General features: G+C 39.7%; 1 protein-coding gene across 1 annotated transcript in view; it reads left to right on the top strand.

The window, feature by feature from the left end:
* LOC109973944 (receptor-type tyrosine-protein phosphatase gamma-like) overlaps positions 1 to 20859 on the top strand; it is a gene marked incomplete at its 5' end in the record, with an annotated part of 164458 nt that overhangs the window by 57801 nt on the left and 85798 nt on the right. The window contains 1 exon segment of the mRNA XM_020623850.1: positions 13151 to 13335. Coding sequence (XP_020479506.1) covers positions 13151 to 13335 — 185 coding nt within the window.

Below are 20859 nucleotides of genomic sequence, written 5' to 3'. Positions count from 1 at the left end.
TGGGCCCAGGTAAAATTGGACCGTTTTTTTTTTTTTTAGATTTTTACTAAAAGAAAACTGACAAAAGAAAAAACGCTGTTGACCTGAACCTACGTGGACTATACATTATATTTACATATAAATAGTCTGAATCAAAGCCCCTGGGACTCTATGCTTCGTTATCACCAGGGAGTACCGCAGAAATGGAGCTCCATAGTGGGGGGAAAGGAACCAGCTAGCTCCCCCGGTGAACCACACATCTCCGGCCAGGCTCTTATCATCCCTGGGCCCTCACTCCCCCCCCAGCCTCTGCTACACTTTACCCAGGGAGGAGCACACACCTCCAGTCCAAAAATTGAACGCCACACAAGGGTTAAGGACATTTCTGCTTGTATTTTTATTTTTTATAATCTTTATACTTTTTAAACTATTTAGTGCTTTTCAGCAATTTCTTGACCCATTCAAATGAATGGGAAAATTCTACTTCAGCATACTTTCAGTTATCAAAATGTTCAGTTCCTCAAGGACATTCATGCTTCTCTTCAGAGTTTTTCTAAACTTCATACTTTTGAAATATTTAGCTTTATTTTGAAAATCTTGCACCATTCAAATAAATGGGAAAATTCTACTTCAGCATACTTTCAGCTAGCAAAACCATTCAGGTGTCAAAATGTTCCGCATTTTCAGGGCGATCTTTCAGCACTCAGCATCCATACACATTTTCTTCAAAAAATGCATTTCTATAGTTATTCTTGTTTTTCCATATGTTTTTTTGGCACTTAATTTCTTCAGCATACTTTCAGCTAGCAAAACCATTCAGGTGTCAAAATGTTCCGCATTTTCAGGGCGATCTTTCAGCACTCAGCATCCATACACATTTTCTTCAAAAAATGCATTTCTATAGTTATTCTTGTTTTTCCATATGTTTTTTTGGCACTTAATTTCTTCAGCATACTTTCAGCTAGAAACACAATTTCAGCTGTTAACTATTCAGCAACTCTTCAGCTATTCACAATGTAAACAGCTTTTTGATGTCTTACGGTTTTTTGCATAATTGCTGTTTACATTTTTATGTCTCATTTCAATATCCACACCCTAGTAGTCCTCATGGTGTAGGACTACTCTCTTTCTCACACACACATACACACACACACCTGTTTGTTGTCTTTACTTTGTGAGGCCTGGAGGACTTTTCAACTTTTTCAACATTTTTTCAACTTCCACAGTTGTTCAGCATTGCATCTCATCCTTTAGCTATTTCAGTAAAAAAAAACATCAGTCATTTCTTCTCATCCTTCAGCTGTTTCAGCAATTGATTTCAGACATTTCAGCATTTTCAGGGCCATACTTCAGCATTACAGCATCCACTGCATTTTCGACAGAAAATACATTTTTCTAGTTTTTAATGGCCTTTTATTCAATAATTTCCACTATTGATGCCCACTGCTTAACTTCAGTGGGTCGTGAGGAATGAGAAAAAAAATCTGAAGTAGCAAGTCCTTCCCACCTGTGCATTGATACTAAACGTGTGCTCATCAACTTCACAAATGATTAACTTACTAATAACTGTATGAAATAGGATTTGTCACTAGCCCTTGCTATACACGTAAATAGTATTGGCACATGTCTGAAACAGCAAAGCAAAGTACTCTGTCTGAAGTCTTACCTAATCCCCACAGTGCAAACCCCACAGACCGAACCACAATCAAGACTATTCATCTATTAGCTGTGGTCAACATGGTGTAGGGCCAAATATGTCCATTTCTTCTCCAATTAGCCTCTCAGAGAGTTACTGTATGAGAGAGTGAGAGTGAGAGAGATACCCTCTGTGGGTTTTACTTGTGTTACCCATTTTCTGTTTTGTGTGACTGGACCCTAGACTCCATTACTGACTGCTATTCAGACCTCTCCCCTGTATGTGTAAACTGGACCTCACCTCGCTGCTCATACAGGAATGTGTGTGTGTGTGTGTGTGTGTGTGTGTGTGTGTGAGAGAGAGAGAGAGAGATGGGCCGCTTATCTTTGATGAAAACCTTTAACAGGATCCCTTCATCACCTTGCCAGACAGGCGAGGCTACAAAACCCTGTCAGTTGTGTTCCACACAAGGAATATAAGAGCTTGTTTTGTAAGCTCACCTGTTTAGAGTTGTAGAAATCTACAAAATAGAAAGGGCAGCTTAATTTATATAGCACATTTCATACACAGAGGCAATTCAAAGTACTTTACAGAGGCAAAAAGTAACAAGATTAAGAAGAATAAGCACTAAAACCAGATTAAAATCATTTGACAAGCTTAAGTGAAAATATTAAAATGAAACAATACATAAAATGAAAATAGAAACAAAGTAAAAGCTCTAAAACATTATTATCTAGCAGTTACAATGCAGAAGGTACAGCATGTACAGTGGTGTGAAAAAGTGTTTGCCCCCTTACTGATTTCTTATCTTTTTGCATGTTTGTCACACTGTAATGTTTCAGATCGTCAAACAAATTTATATATTAGTCAAAGATAACACAAGTAAACACATCATGCAGGTTTTAAATGAAGGTTTTTATTATTAAGGGAAAACAAAATCCAAAACTATAGAGCCCTGTGTGAACAAGTGTTTGCCCCCTAAACCTAATAACTGGTTGGGCCACCCTTAGCAGCAACAACTGCAATCAAGCGTTTTCGATAACTTGCCATGAGTCTTCCACAGCGCTGTGGAGGAATTTTGGCCCACTCATCTTGGCAGAATGGTTGTAAGTCAGCCCTGTCAGTCAAATCAACTCACACTGCTCAAAGCAACCTGAGTCTATCATGCCTGGCCAAAACAATTCAACACCAAGATGCCAGCTAACATTCATTTTCTCTTCTTCACTGGCAGTGTGTCAAAGGAATGACACAGTTAGCGTTGAAGTGCTTTGTTCCTAATGTCTTTCCTTGTAGTTTTTATTTATTAATTTAAAAGGGAATTGTGTCAGTTCATTATTTTGACCTGCAGTACCCTTCTATGATGTTTTATGGCTTCCAGATGGTGCAGCAGCTCAGCTGTGACAGGTGAGGTCATCATTTAATACTGTTTTTCTTAAATATTTTAAACATATAAAACATATGACTCCTGTCAGCTGTCAGAATCGGCGTGTATGAACGCCAAATGGTGTTTGTGGTGTGGTGAACTCGATTATAAAACCAGACGAACTGATATAGCTGAAGGTTTTTTACTTGTAGCAACTAGACAAACAATACACAGTCCGGGATACACAATCAGGTCGATAAGACAGTCCAGGGTCAGCGCCAGTAGACAGGTATAACCAGGAGATCCAAACTCTAGAAGTCAAGGGGAATAGCTCAGAAGGTCAGTACACTGCAGGCAATCAGAAACTGGAGGGGCATAGGCAAAACATGGTCCAAGGTCAGAAACAGAGAAACAGAGAATCAGGCAAGGTATAAATGCGGGAGAGCCAGAGCTGGGGGTCTAGAACAATCTGGCAGCATCCTTGTGGGAGGACACTGCCTAAATAGAGGTGAACACAGGTGCAGGTAATAAGCAGCAGGTGAAACTAATCCTAGTAAGGAAGAAAGTAAAAAGACCTAAGCTATGGTGAAACAAAACAGGAAGTAGAATCAAAATAAAAGCCTGACAGGAAACAGCAGAACCGAATTGTGACAGTCAGCTTTCCATTTGGGCTGTGCATTTGTGGTGAAGGTATAACTTTACCACGTGAAAACAGAGATAATATTGTTGGAGATGGAAAGATTTATTTATTTAACATTCCCTATGGGTCCATATCATGCACTTAATGTACATGCTACTTATTTGACATTTTTTCACATATAGAAGTTCAAACCAATACATTTTCTTTTAGATGGAGACAAATTCTGTAAGGTTTTTGTTGTGGTTCCAAATGTTTCCTAACTATGATACCACCCATGCATTTCAAAAGTAACCTTCTGAACACTGCCTGGAATAAAGCATCATCATTTTCCTTTAAAACCTTTCATTGGTGCTACCACTCCCTCTCATGCAACTCAGCTGCCAAATATTTCATTTTAATTGTGTCACTGTCTGTAAAAATGCTGTCATATCTGAATAATATCACCACGAACATTTACATAAAAGACATCTGTGTCTGGCAAAATGACAAATGTCTGAAAAATGAGACAACATTAACGTTAACATTAAAATGACAAAGCCTGTTAGTTGCTTTAGTAGTAACTATGAATCATGTCCATCATGAACAAAAGAGGTAATCAGGAGTTGTTGCTGAAAATGGCTTATCACCGTCAAGTTATGACTGACAATGGCAGAGTGACTATTGGGAATTTCTTGATGGGCCAAACTGGGCTGGTGGCACAGTATAAAAAACAGAGACAAAGAGAGAAGTGACAGCAAGACAGATGGCTGATAACTTTTCACATGTAAAATATACAAGATGTATAATTTGATATAGTTGTATGAAAGGGCTGATATAAAAACATAGTAAATCACAGAACCAGATGTCCACTTCTAGCATTCAGTGCTATACTTGAAAAACAGCTGTCTGCTACAAATGAAGATAAGCAGTGACAGTGAACCTAAACAGAGCAGAAAACCAAAACAATGAGTTAAACTAGAATGACTGCTTTGCAATGGTATGCCTCCGCTAGCCAGTCAACCTCACAGGAATAGCACAGATGTGAGGTCATTGACCTTGACCTTTGACCACCAAAATCTAATCAGTTTATATGTGAGATGTGGACATTTGTGCCAAATTTGAAAAAAAAAAAAAACTCACTTAAGGTGTTCCTGACATATTACATTCACAAGAATGAGCCAAACACGAGGTAACAGTGACCTTGACCTTTGGCCACTAAACTCTAATCAGTTTCATCCCTGTGTCCAAGTGAATACTTGTGCCAAATTTGAAGATATTCCCTCAAGGCGGTCCTGAGATATCATGTTCACAAGAATGGGTCAAATGGAACCCAAAAACATAATGCCTCTGGCTGCAGCCATTGTCAGCACGGAGCCCGATCTCACAGCATAGTGTACAATAGCTACATTGATCCACTGTAATAACAACTGTAAAATTGCAACATGGCAACATGGCAACATTTGTTGTATTGTAGCCCATCTGCCGTCTTCATGGTCTTCTTCTTGATGTTTTACGGCAGTTGTCAAACAAGGAAATGGCACATTACTGCCACCAACCATGGAGACAGAAATTAACATGCAGTGTCTGGCGAAGGCATATGGTTTGGAACTTTATCATTTTAAAAACACTAGAAGTTGGTGGCATGGTACCAACTGGCATGGTACCAAAGATACCAGTTTGTGCCAGATGGGTGTGGCTTCTGTTCCATTTAAATCCAGCACATGAAATGGTGCATGTTGCTTGTGCCTACCTGAAGCTACCGGATAAACTGTGACACATCAACAAAATATCATGTGGAATCTAACTGAACGGTGAAGAGCAGCATCTTTTCGGTCAGAAAATGTGAGCACCATATCCTAGCCCACAACATTTGATTATGAATCAGAACCTCTGCAGATAGGAAATCTGAATCTTGCTGAACTTGACAGTTCATTCTTTGACCTAGATTGTGTAAAATCATGGTTGAATAACATGAAAAACTGATAAAATCACACCTGATATTAATATGGTGCCCTGGTATTTGGGGTAGTATCTCCATCAGTGATGTAGACTGTTCTCTTTGTGTTCAAAAGGAGAGACATCATGTTCCCTTAATATGAAAGTACAGCCTATTTTAACATTATCAGATGATGAAGATCAATCTCCTATCGGTACCTTCTGCTGCCTGCTCCATTCAGGAGAGTTTCCACACCCTTGCTGCTATGTAACAAGCAACATTCTAACATAGCCAAATGGAACACAGCCAAACAAACAGAGACTGACACACCCCAACGCCCAATTTCTTTTGGAATATGACTAAAACTAAGAAATATATTTTACCTTTAAAAAACATGATTTCAGCTCTCTAGATGCACATTTATCAAAGCTGCATTCAAATGCTTATGCCTCATAAAACATAACAAAATTACATCATATATAGCTACTAAATATTGAAAAGTGTGGTAAGATGTGGCCAGCAGATGATCCGACTTTAAATTAAGTCTTTGCTTTCCTTTCTGCTCACTGTAGTTAGACATGAGTACAAAAACATAAAAATCAGCAGGAGAAATTTTGCTGGGCAGCACCTCCCAAACATGTATTGATAGGTCAACACAAGATTGCCTGCAGAACCCTCCCTTAGAACAACCCATCACTGTCTGTCCTTCCTGAATTCAGATTTATAGGTTCAAAACTACCCACAGCTTTACTAATATAACCCATATTAACATTTCCCCCCATGGTGTCATCCTCCCAGAACGAGGGTTTGATTGGGTTTAATCATTTGCTGTAAGAGGAGTGCTCACAGGCTTCCATGTTCAAATGTGTTAGCAGATGACAGACAGTGGGTGTAAATGGAAATAGCAATGTGGAGACTAAAGTTAATGGGAGCCACATTGATCTGACATGACAAAAACAACGTAGCAGGACAAAGATACACATAATCAGTAGGTCAGATCCAAACTGAAACCTTCAGTGTACAGTGGGAGATGTGTCTTTTCCACACTGATGGAATTTTGAAGTGTTGACAACAAAACTCCATATCCCTCTCTGTTTCTTTCAGCCAAGCTGAGATCTCTGATCCCAAAAATATTTTAGATAATCATGCAGTAAACTGCTTCAAAATACATGACCTCATGTTATAGCAGGTGTTTTGATGACAAAGGTAGAGTTTCCCTGATCATGTTTCTACCTGCAGTCATTGTTTTCACATTCCAGCAACAGAGTTCTCGTTAAACTTTCCCACCCTTCCTTAAACTTACAGTGGTGTGAAAACGTGTTTGCCCCCTTACTGATTTCTTATCTTTTTGCATGTTTGTCATACTGTAATGTTTCAGATCATCAAACAAATTTAAATATTAGTCAACGATAACACAAGTAAACACATCATGCAGTTTTTAAATGAAGGTTTTTATTATTAAGGGAAAACAAAATCCAAAACTACAAAGCCCTGTGTGAATAAGTGTTTGCCCCCTAAACCTAATAACTGGTTGGGCCACCCTTAGCAGCAACAACTGCAATCAAGCGTTTTCGATAACTTGCCATGAGTCTTTTACAGCGCTGTGGAGGAATTTTGGCCCACTCATCTTTGCAGAATTGTTGTAAGTCAGCCACATTGGAGGGTTTTCGGGCATGAACTGCCTTTTTAAGGTCATGCCACAGCATCTCAATTGGATTCAGGTCAGGACTTTGACTAGGCCACTCCAAAGTCTTCATTTTGTTTTTCTTCAGCCATTCAGAAGTGGACTTGCTGGTGTGCTTTGGATCATTGTCCTGCTGCAGAACCCAAGTTCGCTTCAGCTTGAGGTCACAAACGGATGGCCGGACATTCTCCTTCAGGATATTTTGGTACACAGCAGAATTCATGGTTCCATTTATCACAGCAAGTCTTCCAGGGCCTGAAGCAGCAAAACAGCCCCAGACCATCACACTACCACCACCATATTTTACTGTTGGTATGATGTTCTTTTTCTGAAATGCGGTGTTACTTTTACGCCACACATAATGGGACACACACCTTCCAAAAAGTTCAACTTTTGTCTCGTCTGTCCACAGAGTATTATCCCAAAAGTCTTGGGGATCATCAAGATGTTTTCTGGCAAAACTGAGACGAGCCTTTATGTTCTTTTTGCTCAGCAGTGGTTTTCGTCTTGGAACTCTGCCATGCAAACCATTTTTGCCCAGTCTCTTTCTTATGGTGGAGTCATGAACACTCACCTTAACTGAGGCAAGTGAGGCCTGCAGTTCTTTGGATGTTGTTGTGGGGTCTTTTGTGACCTCTTGGATGAGTTGTCGCTGCGCTCTTGGGGTAATTTTGGTCTGCCGGCCACTCCTGGGAAGGTTCTCCACTGTTCCATGTTTTCGCCATTTGTGGATAATGGCTCTCACTGTGGTTCGCTGCCGTCCCAAAGCTTTAGAAATGGCTTTATAACCTTTTCCGGACTGATAGAGCTCCATTATTGTCTTTCTCATTTGTTTTTGAATTTCTTTGGATCTCGGCATGATGTCTAGCTTTTGATGATCTTTTGGTCTACTTCACTTTGTCAGGCAGGTCCTATTTAAGTGATTTCTTGATTGCGAACAGGTGTGGCAGTAATCAGGCCTGGGTGTGGCTAGAGAAATTGAACTGAGGGGCGATAAACCAGTGTTTTGACAGGGGGGCAAACACTTGTTCACACAGGGCTATATAGTTTTGGATTTTGTTTTCCCTTAATAATAAAAACCTTCATTTAAAAACTGCATGATGTGTTTACTTGTGTTATCTTTGACTAATATATAAATTTGTTTGACGATCTGAAACATTACAGTGTGACAAACATGCAAAAAGATAAGAAATCAGTAAGGGGGCAAACACTTTTTCACACCACTGTAAACCAGGCAAACAAAGGCACAGAAAAATACAATAGAAGAGTTTTCAGTTGAGACTTGAAAGTAGCAGAGCTGGGGCACATTTCAGGTCATCGGGAAGTTGTTTTAATCTGTGTGCAGCATCATATCTAAAAGCAACTTTACGTTTTTGGTTTTGCCCCAATGGTTCTTAATTACATCCCCAGAGTTTTAGTGCTGATAGCATTGAATACTGATAGTCTAACCAGAGTGTTGCTATATGGCTGCAGCAGTGGTCTGGTTGCTTGTCATTTAGGACCAGTCTGATATTTTTGATTTTTTCACCAAAAAAAAAATCTAATTCATCACACTTATTTTGAAATCAGGGACTAACTGTGTTGGAGGAATAGTTAGCCCTTCAACAGTGGCAAGTAAAACCCAAGAATTATTGATATGATGATGATGATGCTAGGGAAAAAGGCTTGCCTAGCCTTATTTACTTCCGAGTTGAAAATGCAAAGTCTTTTTTTAAATATCTCAGAGTGACTCTAAAGATTGTTTCTCCTTCATTTCTGTTCCGCTTTCCTGTGCTGTTTTCTAACCTCTGACAGCCTTAGTGTTTCTATGTGGTTCTTTTTTCTTGTAATAATAAAAATAATGCATAAACACATATATAGTAGCTACTCTGTGTTGAAGCTCTATGTGTGTTAAGCCAGTCGGCTTTCGAGGTGCGGATGATCCCAGAGGCAGTGTAACAGACAGACGTTAGACAGACCTTTACTTTCAGTTTCTTTTAATGAATAAGGTGATAGTTCAGAAGCTCAGGACGTGGTGTGGGGGTGAAGGCTGAGGACTAGGAGAGGGTGAAGGCAGCTCGGTGGTGTGATGCTCGCTGGTGAGGAGCGGAGGATCCGGGGACGCATGTCTCGGAGTGCAGGGTCCAGAGGGGCAGGCAGGAGGGTGCAGGTCCAGAACACAAGAGCTGGGAGCCAGGAAAACACAGGACAGCAGGTAGGTAGTAGTGTAAGCCAATAAGCACAAGTATGTAAATGGTCTTATACTTGTATAGTGCTTTTCTACGCTTTACAGCACACTCAAAGTGCTTTCACACTATTCGGCCATTCACCCATTCACACTCCCAAGCACTCACATCGGTGACATCACCGGGAGCAACTGGGGGTTCAGTATCTTGCTGGAGGACACTTCGACATGTTGACTGGACAAGCTGGGAATTGAACCGCTAATCCTCCGGTTAGGAAAAAACCCGCTCTACCTCCTGAGTCACAGCTGCCCCTATTAGTTATGTCACGTACATAACTAATGAACTGGCAAGTGCGAGACACCAGAGCTCTGGTTAAGATCCGTAGTGGTAATTGCATGCGCCTGTGCCGGCGAACGCACCTGGTTGTTTGTCCTAATTGTCAGGTCGGGGAGGGGAGCATCTCTCAGCCGAACACCTAACAATGTGAGGTCAAATACCCTGTATACAATGTTAATGTTCCAATATTATAATATCATATAATATAATATGGGCGCACTGTTGCCTCACAGCAAGAAGGTTCTGGGTTCGAGTCCCGGCCGACCTGGTACCTTCTGTGTGGAGTCCCTGTGCCTGTGTGGGTTCTCTCTGGGTATTCCGGCTTCCTCCCACAGTCCAAAGACATGCAGCTTAGGTTGATTGGTGACTCTAAATTGTCTTGTCTGTAGGAGTGAGTGTGGTTGTCTGTCTGTAAGTGTCATTGTCTGTCTGTAAGTGTCAGCCCTGTGATAGACTGGTGACCTGTCCAGGGTTTAGCCCGCTTCTCACCCAATGTCAGCTGGGATATTGGCTCCAGCCATCTTTCACAAGACAAGTGAGATAACTCATGGATGAATGGATGTAACAGTTTTTGTGTTGTTAAAAGGGAATGCAATTTGCATCAATGTTAATTTTGACACCTGAATTCGATTTAGTTTTAGTCTTAGGGTACAAGACTTAACCTTCAAACAGCCCTTTGAAGTTGACTGGTCCCCTTCAATGTGGTAGTGAACAAAATTTCTCCACACAATAACATACAGACATACACACACACACACACACACACACACACACACACACACCTACACCTACACACAGGGCATGGCTGACTGGTCCAGGTTGATATAATCTGTTAAGTACCCTTTCCCTGCATAGAGGTCATTTGCCATTTGATTTCCAAATGAAGTCAGTGTATTGTGAATGGGTGTGTTCTGCTGTGTGAATGTGTGTGCTTCTGTGTGTATGTGACTAATGGCTTTAGTAATGCTAAGCCACATGGGGCTCGACTGCAGGTTATGAATAGAAAAAACTACACTGTAGCTCATTCTGAGCAAGCTAATCAATTTGGTTCTACCAAGCACATAAGCTCTATTCTAAATCAACCCATGCTCATCATTGAATTACCTTACATATTTGCATAATATGATATAGTGTTTGGAATAATCATTGTGGGCATTGTAGGATCGTAACACCCTACTCTCTTTCTCAACAGTAAGTAGTGTAACAAATTACTGCTTAACATACTGCAGATATACTGGCCAGACTGTGCACACCAAACCTTCCACCCATATGTGATTCTGTAGCAGTACTATGCTACTATTAGTGCATCCACTCTTCTCTGAAGGCTTTCTACTTGTTCCCATTGAGCCACAAGAGCATTACTGAGTGCCGTTCCTGATGTTGGGTGATAAGGCCTGACTTACAGTCAGCATTTCAGTTCATCCCAAATGTGTTGGAGTTGCAGTCAAGGCTCTGTGCAGGCCAGTCATGTTCTTCCACACCAAACAGGGAAAACCTTTTTTTTAATATACAGTAGCTGGCTCTGTGCATGGAATCACTGAAACAGGAAAGGGTCTTCCCCAAACTGCTGCCACATACATATTTGTATTGTCTGAACTGTCAGTGTATACTATAGCATTGAGATTCCCATTTAGTGAAATTAGGGGGCACAGCCAAAAACCATGAAAAAATATAAAATGACAAAAAAGGGAAAATAATAATATTGAATATTTTCATATACAAACTGGTATTCAAATAATATCCAGGACTAAGATAATGCCAGAGGGCATTAGTGGGGCAGGAGTAGAGGCCTGCAAATGTTTCACATTAAAAGCCTATTAGCAATAATGCAATTTGACCATTTGTAAGGTTTTTGGTGTGAAAAGTCTTTAAGGAAGTTATATGTTTAGTTAGAGTAGCCTGACAGCTATTGCAAAATGCAATAATGGAAGCCTAAATGGAAATAATATAATGAATTAAAACAATATTTCTCCTTTTGTTAGAGAAGATAAACTCACAGTGGGTATATTGTGCTGATGGAATTAGTCTGTGGAAAGATACAGTGCATCACGCTAAATTATCAGCCCTTCACGTAAACATAGAGTTTGCATGGATAGCTTTAACAGCAAATTAAAATGGTAGGAAATCTGAAAACAGAAAGACTTCTTGCTAAAACACAATCAAATATGTTCATGATTGAAATGGCTATGTCTTATATAAACCTACTTTAAAGGTTCTCTCTAGTTCCATCTGGTTCTCTCCACATGTGAATTAAACAGAGGCCTCAGTCTGTATTTGAGAATTCAATTATTATAAAAGTGATTATAAAATAGCCTGTTCAATATCTGAAATCAAATACTCCAGTTATGGTGTTGCCCAGCTGAGCAGAAGTCCTTACTGTTCAAACATAGCCATCTAGTGGTCACCAGCAGCCAATGCAGGGCTGGGCCTATTAGAATGAAAGAAGAGTAAGAGTGTGTACTGTTAAATTCCTCAGAAAAAAATACAGTGTTTGTGTTTGCCTTCATATTGCTCGCTGCCAGATATTTGAAAGCAGAGCAGGTTGGCTGGATTTTGCCTGAAGGCCACTGTATATTAACTTGTGTTTTATTGGAGTCTTTAAACAAAACCTGTATGTGTGTGTATCTGTCTGTGTGTCTAAATGACTCAGAGTGTTTCACAGCCATATTAATAACACATCATGAATACAAGTCACAGTCACATAACACTCACTCATCTCTCTCCCTCTTGCTGAGTGTATTTGAAATATATACTGAGATGATGTATTTAGACTTTTTTCCCTCTTTCCTTTAATTCTTGTTGCTTCCATCATTTTTCCTTCACATCCATTCCATGTCTTTCCTTCCTTTTTTCTTTTCCTGTTTATCCATTTTCACTTTTCTCACTTTCTTGTTCTTCCTTCCTTGATGTCATTTGTTTCTATACTGTAATTCCCCCATTCCATTATTTTCTTCCTCCAATCCCTCTTTTGTATTTCTTCCTGTTTTCCTTCCTTTCCTCCCAACCAATCAACCAATCAGGTTTGTTCTTTTTCCCTCCATCTTTTTTCTGCCTCCAGTTCCTTCTCAACCTTCTGTCCTTATGCTTTATTTCCTCCTTCCTCTGCTTTATCCTTCCTTTGTCATTCCTCATCTAACTGTCCATCTTCATCTCTGTCCCTTCATTGCTTTTGCTCCTTTCTGCATCTTTTCACTTTACATTTCTTTCTTACTGCACATATTTTCCTCTACTTTTTTCCCTTTCTTTTTTCTATTTGCTTATCTACTCCCTTTCTCTTCTTTATTTTCCTCCCCTTCCAACTGTTTTTTCTCTCCCTTTGTTACTTTATTCTCTATTTTTCTCCTCTATCCTTCAATATTATCCTTTCATTTATATATACTGTATATATTTTCTCATCCCCTTTTTCTCACCACTACTCTTTTTCTTTCCCAGTGTGCAGCAGTGCTCCCATCAACATGAAGGTGCAGCATGTGAACGGCAGTGCTCTAGTGGTCCGCTGGGCCCATCCAGAGGTCACTTACCACCCACCCATCCTCCATTTCCTGGTGTCGTACAGCTGGACAGCCCATGACGACAGCTACGAGGAGACGCACCTCACTGACACTAAACACAAACTGGTGAGGCTGCTCTGGGTGGGTTAACCTAAGATGTCAGGCTGATATGGAATCTTATGATTGTTCCCCAACAAGTGATAAATCAAACACACAATATAGCACAGAATATACAGTAGGACATAATATTAGGAAAAAAGCAGGTTGGATGTGGCTATGAGGTTGGACTGCAAAGATAACATAAGAATGTGTGAGTGAATATGTCTTGTTTAGTATTTGTGTTAGCTAATTGTTGCATGGTATATCAGCTGACAAATGCAAACATGTTTGAAAAGGACAGAGCTAACATACCTTTCTGGTGCATTCAGGTGCTGAGAGGTTGTCACATGTGAGATATATATCAGTTTGCTGCTGAACAGTGTTATATTGACAAGTTTTATTTAAGGGAAGTAGAACCCAGAGGACAAATAGCTCTATGTAAATGAAAGTGAATGGGAAAGTTCTATGGTTTTATAATGCTACCGTTTTATCATGTAATACTTCATTATCATGACTGGAGAATATTAACTTTAATGAATCAGTATCTGATCAAGTCTCCTGTAAAATGTGGCTGCAAAACATTCACTCACAATGAATTTTACCCATTAATAGTCAATCCTCATTAAAGCCTAATTAATGTTTTTATGATTTTGTAACATCAGTATCAATATCTAACCACAGTTTTTCCTTATGCTTAACAAAGTGCTTTAGACCACTGTGAGCTTTGCTGCAAGCGCATTAAAATTAAAATACACAACACAATACAAAACAGGTTAAAAAAACAATAGGAACATTAAAATAATAAGAACTTTAGTCAAAGGATGCAAGTTAGGGTTGTATAGGCCCCCCTTTTGTTAGTAAACATGATGTTTTCTAATGGGTGAAATGTAGCTGGAGGCAAAATAATTCTCTAAGCATGTTAGCTAATGCTGGCTAGCCACTTTTGTTGGCTTGTATTTTAACAATGGTTGAAGAAAATAGGACCTTATCCTGAATACCCTGGGACCACAAGCATTACTTGATAAAGTTAACATTAACCAAAGGGACCTCCACACACTCCCTCAATGTTGTAGTTGAGTCATTAAACTGTGTTGGAGTACCAGCCAGGTGAATCTGAGTCACCAAAGAATAGTATGAGAGCTGTCTGAGTCAAGTCAATGAAATTCCAATCATCCAGACTGACAATCTAGGGTGTATTCTCCATAAGGGGCTGTGAAGACAAACATTAGAGGTAACAATCAACAGCAGAACTCATCCTGTGAGTGGTCGGTTGTAGGCCTACATGGTGCAAGCAGATGCAGGCTGGCCAAAATTTGGCACATGACCCACACACAGCTGATGGGTTCACTGTTACTGGTTGACATGTAAACCAGCATAAAGCCGGAGGAATTCAGTGAGCATTCAGTACTTTTGGGAGTCAACAGTTTTGAGTGGAGAGCATCTGTTTTCTTGTGGCTTTATGAGAAAATTGATGACTGATCATGACAATATGTTATTCTGTCACAACAAAAGTTACAGTCACAGTTGCCACTGTAGGAAAAGTGTTTACACAGTCCTCAAAATAAGTCACAACATAACCGTGTGCATGCACACTTACAACATAGGTGCACTCCAGTACTTCATCAAATAGCATTAGACTTCAGACTTTAAGTGAGTATTTTGTAAAAAGTGTTTTAAAAAGTTTATAATGTTTTGCATACTTAGGGCACTCACAACCGTAGTTTGTTTGCAGTAGTCTGACCAGTTTGTAAACTCGGTCTGTTTTCCCCTTAGCTTGGTTTCGTTTCACACACAAAAATCCAAGCAAACAAAAATGCATCACTACAAATCACCCGAGACTGTTCCCTTCTCTCATTGGTTAAAGGAGTCTGGGGCAGGAATGAGAAAGTAAACACATGTATGAAGGCCATGATATGCTAACCACTGGACATAGGAATAAAGCTTAACCTCTCACACTAAGGTGGCATATTTGAAACATATTAAAGCTCCAAACACTGCTTGAGGATGTATGACGGACATATTCACTCAGTAATTGGCTACCATAAACCTGCAAACAGAGTTCCTTGCAGACCTCCCTCTTTCATGTTACTAATTCAGGATAAGACCCCAAAACCTCTCAAATAACAACAACTTGCAGTTATTGTGGCAGCTACCTCCTTAAACCCTCAGATGTTACTGTACTGAGAAACTTTTATAAACCAATATACTCTGGCTCTTTGAGGAAGTGTTAAATTTAGTCTGAAATAACCAATGAAAGCTGTGTCACTGGACACTTAAGACCATATCTGTTTTGAACAGTATTTAGTTGACATAAGATACTATTAAGGATAGGATATTTAAAGAATAGTGTATATTATGTAACAAGTAAACAACTGGATATTTTAGATAAACCCTTTTCTGATGTATCTGTCTAAAAATGATTTTAGCTGTTCAATCTTGGCCTACTGTCAACACTGTAAATTGTTGTGTAACCCCAAACACTCACTAGGAATTAGGTAATCAAACACTCACTGTGAGTTGGGTAATCAAACACTGAGAACTGTGTGCTTATATGTGTAGCTTTAACCATTACCACTTAAAACTGTAAACCCACTAAAATCTTAGGAATGTCAATTACCTCAAACTTGACTCAATAACCACAGAGACTATTAAACCTTTTCAGGAATGTTATATAGAAGTTTAAAAGAGTTACAGCAAAGCAGCGAGCAATAAAATATAAACCGTAAAATCATCAATAATTGTCTTATTTGGCTTACAACTTCCCATGTAGCATACATTCTCCTTTTATATTTTTATATATTTTTTATTTCTTCACTTGCTGTTTTAAAGTGCCTTAGATTTTGTATTGTTCATCTACTTTATATTTTATTTGTATTGTGTGGCATTCATGTGGATGGCAAAGTAAGAATTTCATTGTACAGGGAAACACATTTCTTAACTATGCATATGACGAATAAACACATTTGAACCTAAATAATTAACAAATGCTATCTCTAAACATCACTCTAAAATATTATACTGATTAAAATTATTATGGTTGAGCTAAGTTCTTGATCTGAATAAAGTCAAAGGTTTGCTCACGGTCACCAGTCCTTAGCTGGCTCTGGGCGGGGTGGTGGCGGCAGGTTGGGCAATTGTTTGTTTCTCTTTTTCCTTTTGGACAGGATTCAAGCTTTCACAAGGAAAAACCTAATAAATAGAAAAATCAAAACTGATCAGGAAAACCTCATTCTCCTCCGGTTCAATTTTCTAAACTCTCAGAGAGAATTATGGGAAATTTTCAGATAAACCATGTTCTTGGTCAAATCTCCTGTAACTCAGGAAGCATAAAGACATGAGAATGTCTAACACAACTGTCATCATTTGGCCCAAATCTTCTTTCTTCTGAAAAACATAAAGACATGAAAATGTCTAAAAACAGTCTTTTTTCCAAGCCATTTGTCCCCACCAGGCTGGGTGGACTGAACCGTGAGGCTCTGCCACAGTTCCATCATCCCAAGTTGACATTCGTTTCACCCTCACAGGCTGGGTGCCTGTGGGGGAGCACCCACAGAAAGGGGCTCTCCCATGCCAACATCCGTTCCTCCCTCACAGGCTGGAACAGCTTGAGGGGGAACACCCACAGAAAGGAGCTCTCGCTCCCATGCCGGCATCCATCTCACCGTTACAGGCCAGGCCTGTGGGGGAACACCCACAGAAAGGGGCTTTCTCTCCCATGCCGACATCCATTTCACCCTCACAGGCCATGCCTGTGGGGGAGCACCCCCAGCAGGGTGCTCTTCCCGACTGCCCCTCCGCAGTCCTCGGTCCCCTGGAAGTCAGACAGTCAACCAGACTGAGCCTCTGGCCACAGCCGTGAAAGAACTCTCCGTTCCTCTTTTTGCCTGGGTTTTTAAAGGTTTCTGGTCAGCAGTCTTTGTCATCCAACCAAATGCCGCAGTTTGCAGTTAATACCTTATTTGGTGTGCAAAGTCATATTCTTCAGAACTATTGCATATTTTTTACTGTCACAGCTCAAGTCTACTGCCTGTAACTGGCCTCCACCCCACTGTCATCCAGCTTTGGATTCTACTTCCCCTTTCTTAGAAAAGTAAATCATCTTAATGCTTAATAAAGATACAAGAAACTCACATTTGACTGAAATACCAAAAATTCCATCATTGCTTTTAACAGAACAATCAGAATTACACACTGATTTTACACAAACTATCAATTCCTTAAAATCAAAACATGGATCCTTATATTTTGAATACAATACTTGACTAAACATTGATTAACATTGATTAGACATTGATTAAACATTAATTATCAGTCAAATCTTTACTTTTAGGTTTGAAACCATCATTTTTACTTTCTTAATAAGCTGTGTGTCTTTCTCTCTCTGCCTTTCATAGGCACACAAAACTGCAGTTCCTCTATTCAGGGATATGTGTCTACTTCCCCTTTCTCCATGATTCAGCATTTTCACTCTATGATTTAGATTCTGAATGTACTTTTAGACTTCTAAATGTACCTTTTTCAACACAATCTTTTCACATTTTATTTTTACACATTCACTTAATGATTATTTCAAACAAAACACACACACAAATCATCTTATGATTATCTTAACTTTTTTTACTTTATGCATTCCGCTATAGCATTTTAATATTTTTTTTCTCTCCTCCAGCCTCTCTCGCTGTTTCTTGTAAACATTCTTGCTGTTCTAACTGAAAAGAGACAATTTTTTAAACAGTCTACTGCAGCCCTTCTTGTAAGGCTTCTGATGCCAGATCCTCAGAGGCCAGTTCTGCTGTTATGGCCTGTGTTTCTTGTGCTTTTTGGTTCTCTCGTCAACAAAAATTATCACTAAATATCGTTGTCAATGAACCTTTATCAAGTGACGAAAACGAGATGAGACGCAACGAAAATGCTGGCTGTGTGACAATGACTATAATTAAATGTATAATGCAATATTGTTGACAAAAAAATTTGACTAATTGTGGTTTGCAAATTTAAAACTATGCTAAAATGTCTCTTCATTTTCATTGACCAAAATGAGATGAAACGAAATGTTATAACGTTATTACGTCTCGTTTAGATGCGTTATTATTATTAATTTGCAGTATTTCTGTTTCCTGTGTCTCCCTTCTGGGACTGCATCAGGTCGCACTGCGCAGACGCAGGCGATGTCACTTCCTTAGATGTTCGTCATTATTTAGAAGACAACAAACAAAGTTAAGTCTGACACAGAGAAAAGGGGCCGTTTTTGAGAGAAAAAGAAGAAACGACATTTGGAAAAACTTTCATTATATAGAAGTGGAAAAGAAAACGGAGTGTGTTGTGGAAAAAGATGGGGAGAAATGCAGCCACAAAATCAAACAAAATGTGTATTGGATGTATTCTTGAGTCTATACTACTTAGGTATTTATACTATATTGACTGGGTTAAATAGAATTGCATTACTAAAAAGAGTCAAATACAATTTTCATTGACTAGACTAAAATCTCATCAGTTTTCATTGACTAAAACTAAATGAAAATAGTCATGGATAATTCTGATTAAAATAAGTCTAAAATGCTCAGACTTTTAGTTGACTGAAACTTGACTGCACTAAAAAGAGTATGAACGTGACTAAAACTATTAAAAACTAAAATGACAGCTTCACACAAAGACTAAACTAAAACTAAAATTAAAACTGGCTGCCAAAAACATCTATACTTGCCGACACACAGGAAGAAGATTTGTGTTCTCTACCAGGGAATAATCCTATGAAATATATTTGCCCTGCAACAGAGAGAAACAGCATAATTGGCATTTGATCACAACAGTGGTAATTATTTGGGCTATAAACCAAATAAAACTATGCCAACAGAATGTGGAATAGAAGAGACAGAAGTTTGACTCCCTGGAGCCATTTGTATTATAAAAACCCATGCTGGCAGCTGCACTGAACACAGACGGGGCACAATAGAACCCCAAACCACATACAGGCCACCACCCCCAGTGCCTGCCTGGATGGTTTATTGTGCTCAGTAACCCACAGTCACAACAAGGTCACTTAAGCATTGTGGATACAAGCCCTTTTTCTGTCCAGGGATGCATGCCCACACCTAGGGCAAAGTTCTTTCTTTTGCTGCAAAAATCCGGGGCCCACATATGTGAGTGGACCCCACCTGGTCCTGCTGCCAGAGCGCATGCAAGCAGTGCATCTTCCCCCTCCAAACTGCGTGGGAACCCCCACTTCTGCTGTCCAGGGAAATGGCCTATGGGGCTACTGCCTGTCATGTGGCGGTGTCCTAATCCTCAGTGTAGTAGTTGGCCATGGCCCTTCCCTATCTGCAATGTATAGATCCACAGCATCTGCACCTCATACTCAGTCAAATTTTTACTTTTAGGCTTGAAACCATCATTTACTTTCTTAACAGATTGTGTGTCTCTTCTCTGTGTCACATACACACACTTCTGCAGTTCCTCTTCTCAGGGATGTGTGTCTTACTTCCCCTTTCTCCATGATTCTGTATTTTCACTCTATATGATTCAGATTCTAAATGTACTTTAGACTTCTAAATGTATCTTTTTCAGTACAATCCTTTCTCATTTTATTCTTACACATTCACGGATTATTTCAAACAAAACACACATAAATCATCTTATGATTATCCTTAAAAGCCTAACTTTCTAAACATTCTGCCATAGCATTTTAATAATAATTTCTCTCTGTCCTCCAGCCCCTTCTGCCGTTTTCTCTGCCTCCTCTGTTTCCTCTGTTTCTTGGTTCTCTCTAGGACCCATATTTACAGCTTCGCTGACACTCTTTATCATTAGCACTATTGGAATTGTTTCATAATTTATACAAAACCTTTTATCTGACGGCACACCTTTCACTACTGAAATGCTTCTTGATTTCGCTGGCTTCGCCTTCATTCTAGCCCACTTTAAGTTAGCATTCAGCTTGTCCAATAGCCTTTGGGTACATGGTGCTGTGGTGTATTGATTGTTGTCATGTTATCCATGTATGCTCTTATAGGTGGTAACTGTTGCTCTGATGTAAACCTTGCTCCTCCTGCAACTCATCTAGATGCCCTAAAACTAACCTCCATTGCCATGGTAAACACTAGCAGTGAGACTGTGCATCCTGCTGTGATGTCTGCCTATAGTTGCTGCCAAGCCATAGTATACTCTGCTGTTGTGAAACATTTCTGGATATTCTGAAAATATGGCCTCACTAGCCCTTAGTCTGGTACTTTCTTCTTCTTCTTTCAGCTGTTTCCATTAGGGGTCGCACAGCGAATCATCTGTTTCCACCTAACTCTATCTTCAGCATCCTCTACTCTCACACCAGTTAACTTCATGTTCTCTTTTAGCACATCCATATATCTCCTCTTTGGCCTTCCTCTTGACCTCTTGCCTGGCAGCTCCATCTCCAACATCCTTCTACCAATATAACCACTATCCCTCCTCTGCACATGTCCAAACCATCTCAATCTGGCCTCTCTGACCTTGTCCCCAAAACAGCTGACCTGAGCTGTCCCTCTGATGTGCTCATTCCTAATCCTGTCCATCCTGGTC

The sequence above is a fragment of the Monopterus albus genome, unplaced genomic scaffold (assembly GCF_001952655.1).
Source record: "Monopterus albus unplaced genomic scaffold, M_albus_1.0 scaffold312.1, whole genome shotgun sequence".
In the NCBI taxonomy this organism is placed as follows: domain Eukaryota; kingdom Metazoa; phylum Chordata; class Actinopteri; order Synbranchiformes; family Synbranchidae; genus Monopterus; species Monopterus albus.
This window is presented reverse-complemented; position numbering and strand designations above follow the sequence as displayed.